Source organism: Merops nubicus, unplaced genomic scaffold (assembly GCF_000691845.1).
Source record: "Merops nubicus isolate BGI_N331 unplaced genomic scaffold, ASM69184v1 Scaffold53117, whole genome shotgun sequence".
In the NCBI taxonomy this organism is placed as follows: Eukaryota; Metazoa; Chordata; class Aves; order Coraciiformes; family Meropidae; genus Merops; species Merops nubicus.
In genome coordinates this window covers 1-8,460 of record NW_008620662.1, presented here as the reverse complement: position 1 = coordinate 8,460, position 8,460 = coordinate 1, and the positions used below count along the sequence as shown (strand labels likewise).

Below are 8,460 nucleotides of genomic sequence, written 5' to 3'. Positions count from 1 at the left end.
TGTTGAACCTCATGAGGTTCACCTTTCTCTGATGTGACTGACTGGCTTTTTTATTTGTGATGAAAATTGAGAAAATTAATTTATCATGGTTCCTGGCATGAGTAAGCAGAAATTGCATTTGCTAGAGCTCTGTCTGTAGCCTTCATCTTAAGAAGACAATGAAAGGGCACAAGTCAAATGCAGATTAAAAATCACCTTCATGTCTCTTCTTGGCCACAGCCCTTTAATGCATCACCACCATAGTGGCAATCTGAGCTGCCAGCAGCTGTGAAGGCCATTTAGCTGGGTGGGTCACAACAGGCATAGGCCTCCAGAGGGGCCACAAAGCAGCTGAGACACACTGCACCCTAGTTAGTTTAAATTCCCCATTAAATCATGCACAAACCCAGCAGATGATGGCCCCCAGCATACCCCCCAGCAGCGTGTCATGGTCTCCAGCAAAAGGACAGTCAGTAAATGAGCCCTAAAAGGAGGATGGAGGGCGCACAGGAAGATGAAATGTGAAAAAAAGTCTCTTTACCACAACTTTGCTTTGGAGTGTAACACCTTGAGGACTGAAAGCAGCACTTCATGTGTGTGGCTCAGCCTGTGTTTGTTTTCTCTGTGGAGCCAGCTGCTGCGCTGGCATGGCGCTTCGGTGCCAGCTATTTGGTGCTATTTGAGTGCTGGGGAGGCTTAAGTAACTGTGTTAAGCTGTTTCAACAGATTAGCTAATCCAATAAAAATAGTCAAATTTCACCCAAAGTATTAAGTATATATGAAGCACAATGATTTTATGCCATGTGTTTCAAAAAAGGAATATCTTTTTTTTTCAACTGAAATGAACGATGCATTTCCAAGGGAAATGTATTACCTGGCCAAAAGTGATCCTGAGGAAGAAATGACACTTCTGTTCTCAGCAACAGTACAATAGGCTGGCATCAGAAACATCTTTTTCTGTTGCTGTTTTCCATGTATTATTGAATTACCACTATTAGCCTGCTGAAAGGCACAATACTTTACACTCTTGCACTCTAGAGGCAAAGTATCTTAAGACAGAGAGGGAAACAATCTCCCTAGAGCAGCTCTCCAGTCCAGTTCTTCCAGGCAGGAAGGCCAGGATCAAGTTCAGGAGCACTGTTCTATCCGTTATGTGTGGGACACTCAGATGAAAGGAATTAGTATAATCTTGGAAGGGAATAATTTCTTGAAAATTTGTGATACTAGCAAAATACTGGAGTGTGCAATGGGGGAAAGGTCTATCGGGCTTACACTCTTCACATGCCATAAATCAAAGCAAATTTAAACCACAAAATCCATTCAGCCTAGCCCAGCATGGAAATCATATCAAGGTCTATTGAATTTCTGGCCATTGGACAAGGGTGTTTCCAACTCCTTTTTCTAATGTGAAATATCTCTGCCTCTTCTAAGCAAACAGGGTAACTCAGTGGGCTCCCAAGCCCAATATATCTATCTACCTTAAGTATTTGCTGTTATTTTGTGAGGCAGGGACCTGAGAAAGGCATAAAAAAACACTTATCCCTAGGCCAGCCTTCATGACGTGACGTTTCATCCCTTACTGTCCAAAGCTGCAACAGGTTAATCACTAGGTGTTCCTGGAATTAAAGAAGCTGTTAGAGAGGCCAGAGTAGGCCAAGAGTTCTGCTGATCCATCAGTTCAGCTGTTGCAAATTCAGTTCAGAAGACTCTGCAACAGCTTAGGTGTGCAGGCTTGTTCCTGAATACCAAGCAGCCCCAAGGGTCAAAAAGTTTTCAGCCCTCCCAAAAGTTTTAGCTGGTCCGTGGTTTGAGGAGCACTTGGCCAGGCTTTTTCCTTGACCATACATACAAATTCATGGAGAAGTCTGTTGCTTCTCAATGCACCTCCAGACTGCCCTAATGGCCCCTGAAAGGCCAAGAAGGCCAAGTTCCCCTCTGGACTCAGCTGGAGGTGAACACTCGACTGCAGCATGACCTCTTCAGCAGGGAGCAGTTGGATTAAATGGCATTTCCTTGGGTGTGGGAGGGGAACACGGGGGAAAGGACCCAGCAGCCATTTGAGATGTAAAATGAAAATGAATTTGGGTCATTTTAATAAATATATATCAAGGAAATTTCACTTTACTACAACAACACATTAGTATACAAGCATCTAATAACTAAGCTTAAAACATCAAGTGTTTATCAAATATTGGAAAAGAACAGACATTACTAGACTATCTGGGTATAACACAAGAAAAAACATTTTTTTTTAAAAATTGGTCCTTGTGGACAAATGTCTAAACGATGATCCTACTCATACACTGTATGAATGAGATCTATATTCAATATTATTATTATTAATAAAAAAGGCTTCTGTCTTGGAGAAATCAGGTGGGACTTATACTTTCTTTATTTGTGGTTCTTCAGAATGATAACCCTTACAAACTTACCAGTTCTAACTCACCTGACTGCACAAAGGTTATCACTGATTTATGTCCTACTCTCTTTGTGGTCACTCTGGCTGGGGGGCAGCTTTTTTCTGTGACCACTCAGCTTAGTCACAAAAACTGTCCAGTTTGCAAACATGACTGTGGGATGCACAATGCACACACAACCCAAAATAGCCATTGCCTAGGAGGACTGAGGCTGAACCCATGAAACCCAAAGCAGGAGGTCTCCGACCCAGAGGCCTGGCACCAAGCCAGGCGGGTGTCCCCCCAGGGACCCTCGTGCCCTGCACAGAGGTGAATTTCACCCTTTGGACAAGGACTAAGCACAGAAGATGTCACTTGAGTGCATAATGCTGAGGGAACTTGCAGCTGTTATGAGTCAGCTGTGGCTTTGATATGGCCATTTTGCCAAGCACATCCTGCCAGTTCTTATGGGGACTGTGGGAACTAATTAATGTGGTGGATCTAAGACTCACAACACTCTTGGTCCAACCCTGACTAATGTCTTCTGGGCACTTAAAACAGCACACTTTTGCAAACAGTCTACCTCGGGATGACTAAATGTCATCCTTAACCACTGAAATCTCAGCTCATTTCTCCAAAATGTTCTTTTTTAAAAATTAAACCCTTTACATTCATTCAGGAAAATATCATGTTTTTTGCCACATTATTATCATTGTGCTTTTTGCTTTCCTTTCTTGTCTTTTTTAAACCAACAGCAAAAGTAACAGAAAACTCCCGCATGCTTCTGCAATCTAAAAGAGAGAAATTATGCAAAACAGAATAAAGTATAAAACATGCCACTGGTTCATGAACTTCATTATACGAAGAAGGGAAAAAAAGAGCCCCAGCAACAGACAGTTGCCATAGAAACACTCAAGCATCCAGTGCTTGTTTACAAGAGACATCTCTCTATTGTTTCTTAAATCCCTTCCTAAGGATGGCAAATCAAAAAGCAATTGAGCATCAAAATGAACAGAGATATTTGAATAGGAAGTTGAACTCAGTACTTCAAAGGTTAAAGGTTTCTAATAATATTGATCCACCCTGTGGTTGTTTTTTTTCTTCCTCTGTTTAGGTTAGATCCCTGCTGCATTACTGATTCAGACTTAACTTTCATGCTGGCAAAAAATTAAGACAAAAAGTAAGGCACCAAAAAAACAAACCCAACAAGCATCATAAGTTATTACAGCCAAGGTGAAAACATGCAAGTACTTGAGCTGCATGTTGTGTTTCTGACTGACATCCCATAAACAGGTTATTTCTTTATGCTGTGTCCTATTTTGTCAGTTGAACAAGACGCTGAATCCAGGAATTCGAGAGCATCAGTACAAACTGTAAGGATGGTTTATTCCCAGTCCATGATGGCAGTCCTTTGTCAGAACAAACAGAGTTACAAGGAGCACATCACCCTTGCTCGTAGCATCGATTTGTTTACCAGACTTTAATTCCTTGGCAAACATAATGGAGGTTCTTCTTAATTAATGGCAGACTTCTTGGGGGCGGGGATATATAAAACAATATGTTTTCCCCATCTGGCTGATTGGTATTTTCAGTAATGAAAGCTACTCCATAGCTGCACAGACTATTGGACTAAGCAGCAACACGACTGCGTTCTTTATGAAGTCTCCATATTTATAAATAGCCCGCTGATGCAGATCATAGGGACCCTTTATGCAATCTGCTCTCCAGTCATTTAGAACTACATAATATCATGTTCGTGGCATGATCGTATCATTTGTAGAAAACTATAAAAAATCCATTCAAAATAAAAATTTTATAGACAAAAGAACACGCTGCGCATGCTTCGACAGAGCAAGAAACATGCCTCATATTTTACTTCCTTTGCTACAGCACATTTTATTACTTGGTAAAGGTTCCTTTTTCCTTAAGGATTTTTTCCAAGATTCACTTACGTTGCTCTTGTCACTGCATCCAGTCTCAAAACAGTTATAAAATTTGCCTTTACATTCGAGAGTACGGGTGTCTCTTACAGGTTCACAGTTTAGGGCAACACTCTCTCGCTCAGGTTTGTTACCTCCTTTCTCATCATTAAATTTTGCCTTTTCCTGATTACTGTGAGACCTGGCATTAGTGATGAAAATTTCATTAGCAGGTATCTGGTCATCACTCCTGTAAGAAGGGGCACTGCCAATGTCATAATCCGCCTGCTGGGAACAGCTTGGCAAAGAAATGGGGGGGAAGGAGGAGGAAGAGGAGGAAGTATTTTCTGTGCTAGCATTAACAGAGTAGGGTAAATTGAAATAGTGACTGCCACACTCTTGATAGAAGCAGCATGTGTGGAGCTTCTCGTACTCCTCCTTTGCCATGCGGAGGCGTTTTCTGTACGGGCAGTCCTGAGGCACGAACCACTCCTGCGGTGAGGTGCCACTGAAGGAGCAGGCGGAGAAGCACCAGTTGTTCTGCATGAGGATTTCTCCGTGGATTCTCTTCATTAGATTGTTGATGAGGACAGACCTCCTCAGGTAGACTTCAGGATCATCAATGAATTTCAGCTTCTCCAAAGACATGTAAAGAATATGGGCCCGCTCCTCAAACACAGAGATTGTCTGAAAATGCAAAAGACAGACGACATGGAACTGAAGGCAATCGGTTTTGTTCCAGGCAAGGAGAAAGAAAATGAAGCAAAGTATCCCCCCTGTACCACTGCTTTTCTGTCCTCTTTCTGGCTTTTCATTTTGCACACCCATGTAGCTGGAGACCTTTTTCTTAGCCAGAAAGGCTAAGAGGTAACTAGCCGAGCTTTACACCATAGAGGCAATCACAGGGCACAAATCCAGGATGGGAGAGTGAAATCCAGATGCACACATCTGGCTCTTTATTTGCATTGGGGGTTACAACAGAAAATTGATGTGCAGCTATGCTCCAGGGATGGCTGGGGGCTTTTGGATGTAAATGGACCCAATTCCATCATCCCCTGCGGGGCTTCTACAAAGCTCTGAAGCCAAGCGAAGGTCTCCTCCCGCAGCCTCAAGTTTTGCAAGACGCAGGCAGCAGCCACCGCCTCATGCAGCAAGCATCAGACCATTTCATCCACTGCCAGTGGAGGAGGTCCTCCAGCGACGTGGTCTCCATTTGCCAAGCTCCCTTATACTGCTCTTGTGTATAAAAGTGCATGCAGGGAGGGAGGCAGGGAGAAACCCATCTCAAAGCACCACAGCATCTGGAGAGCAGCTGTTGGCCTGCGTACTACACCCCGTGCTCTACAGGACCAGTGGGAACACAGATAGGCAGGGACAGGGTCAGGAAACGAAGAGAGGCTAGGGATTTGCAGAAATGCTGGCTTGGCGCCCACAGATTTGTTCTCCCTTCCATGGTCCTTCCAGGGCTCCCTTTCTCAGCACTGGCAGCACGAGCAGGTTACTGCCCTCAGGAGGCCCCGGATTCTGCGCTGTAATCGCTACCCTGGGAAGCAAAATAAGAGAGGGGGCAGCTCACACTACTGTAAGCACTATTAACTAATTTTCATTTTTAGTAAGAATTTGGTTTGCGTAGGAGGAGAGCAGCACAGCACAAAGGGAGACTGCTCCATATCCCCCCCATCTGTGGCTTGATCATTCTTCCCTTTCCCACATGGTTACAGCATTTTTGCAGAGTGGAAGTCGTAGCTATGAGGACTGAAAGAGCTTAAAGCACAGCTGCTTTTCACATCCATTCAGCTCTCCGCAGCCCTCCAGCTCTTTCCACAGCCTGGTCCTGTCTTCAGGGCTTAGAAGCAGCACAGTGCCTTGTAAAAACAAAAATTGGCTGTGTTTTCACACAAGTTCACAGCTGAAGCTCTTCTTTGTTAGAGTAATTTTCTGGAATAATTGACTAATTTTAAATCATATTAAGCCTATAGGTTAATCTGCCTCCTTTATACTGCTGCAGCAGTAGTTAGTGAAGCCATAAAAGCCTGGAGCAAACCAGTAAGCCTTGAACTGTGGTCCTCCTGTAGATATGTCCTGGAGGGCCACCAGTAGTAACAAGTTGTCAAAGGCTTTCTAATACAAATGTTTGCCAACAGCCCTCTGGAGACAGGCTCTGGGCCCTACCTCCACATCCTCTGCAGGACAAGGAATCTCAGAATGCAACTCTTTCTTTTCTGGGCAGTGGAGGTAAGAAGTTCAAAGAACCATGGCGGGCATCCTCCCCTCCCCAGCACTCAGTGTTGCAAAGCACAAAACACATTTGTGCTGAACAGAAGAAACTGGTGACCCAGGGCTTCTGACATGATATGCCTCTACAGAAGCACAAATCAATGTCTACAGCACATCTGTCCTGCCAATACCTCTGTAACTGTTTTTTGGGGACGCTTATCGTACCGCTACCTCTACGACTGTTTTTTATGCTGTTAGAAAGGGATATGTAACTATTCCTCCTCTCTGCGAGGACAATAATCAGCAACACAAGAATGCAACAATCTAGCCAAGAAAAAAACTGGCTGAAATCAGAGCGTGATGTGACACGTGAGAGACACTAATGAACCAGAGCACATTTTTCAACACCCTCAACGCTATTAATTCATTGTCCTGGCAGCAAACTGGACACCTCCTGGAATTAATGGTGGTGCATCTTTTCACCTTCCTGGTCAGGTATTTATTTCCAGCCAGCGCTCTTTGTAGCTGAAAATTCCTTGGGCTACTCTAAGGTCCTTGGGAAGCCAGCTCACTTCTGCTCTGTGGAAATCCCTCCAGGGAAATATGATCCAGCTGGGCAGACAACCAGCGCCCATGGTAGGAATGAGGCACTCGGCTCTCCGTGCATCTCTGAAGGCTGCCTCTGCGATGCAGGTAAAGATAACATATAAACTTGCTTTGTTTTAGGTAGTGTTCTGTCTCCGGGGCTCTTATGGTACTACTGCCTCCCACAAACTGTGCTTTAATCATATTCTACCACGTTCTCTCTGTTGCCAACAGCACATAGGTAGCCCTGGACTGCCGTGGGCCAGTTAGGATCCAGCAAGGTAAGGATCGTGTCTCAAGGCATGATCTATTCTTTAGCACATCACTCCAGGCATTCAGTTCCTTATAGGGCTGAGCCCTTAATGAACAGGAGCATAAAATCTTTCATTAAAACAGTTAGATTTCAATTCATGTATTTGCTGGCCTGGGAAATGTTTGCTCTAATCCCTCCCCGACAGCTTTCATTAAAAAAAAATATTATTTCATTTACTAATCTGTTCTTTTGGAGTTACTGGCCATTTAATAAGTAGGATTAAATACTGAAGGAGCTTGTCGTTGCTTTCCAAGTAATACTGTTTTTCTAGAGAATCTGTAACTCATTTGGGGTGCATGGAACCTATTACTATTTTTCTCCCCCAGAAAAAAAAAAAACGTTTTGAATGAGTGGGGAATCACGGGGCCCTTTTTATTGCTGTTCTTCCTTTCTGATGTTCAAATGCTGTTACAGTGCTGTTTCTGTAAGCATGAAATAAACTGGCTAAGAACAAATTAATCTGAAAAAAAAAAAAAGTAATTCTCAGCGTTTCCACTCACAGTCGTTATAAATGAAGAAACGCTTTGGCTTCTGAAGCAATTCGATGACAATAAAACAATAAATGTGAACAAGTGACAACTATTTGTTTCTGAGCAAACAGCTGGATCATTCTCCTAATTTCAGCAGAGTATTTCAGTCTTCTGGAAATGGGTCAATCGAGTGTTACTAAGCATCTGAAACTCGGAGTAAAATAATGACTATTAGAAAACATACTTTATGTGTACAGCTGCTGAGTGGTGGATGAAAATCCTCTTCTTCCACATATTTCCTTTTAAAGTATGTGATCTTGGATGTCGTTACAGGATTTGAAATTCCCCTGTAATGTGATCCTGCGGGTAATAAATCAGAGACGACAAATGACATGCGGTTTGCCGGAGCTTCTCCAAACAAAATACTTTTCACTTCCCTTCGCGCTACAGCAGCACTCCACCGCGTCTTTCCACGCCGATCCGCGGCGATAAGCGACAAGCCCTGGCTCGCCAGGCCGGCGGCCGGTTTCACCGGCGGCGCGGGGAGCCGGGGCTGCCCTCGGGAAAACTTTGCGCGGAGC

The 8,460-nt window shown here is 43.8% G+C and overlaps 1 protein-coding gene across 1 annotated transcript; it reads right to left on the bottom strand.

Moving 5' to 3' along the window:
* Positions 1 to 3,736: 3,736 nt before the first annotated feature.
* On the bottom strand, positions 3,737 to 8,273 carry SERTAD4 (SERTA domain containing 4). The gene is made up of 2 exons (XM_008944161.1): positions 8,124 to 8,273; positions 3,737 to 4,981 (listed from the first exon to the last, which is right to left on the bottom strand). Exons 1-2 carry the CDS (start codon positions 8,271 to 8,273, stop codon positions 4,241 to 4,243), a joined length of 891 nt encoding a protein of 296 aa, XP_008942409.1. The 3' UTR covers positions 3,737 to 4,240.
* Positions 8,274 to 8,460: the final 187 nt, after the last annotated feature.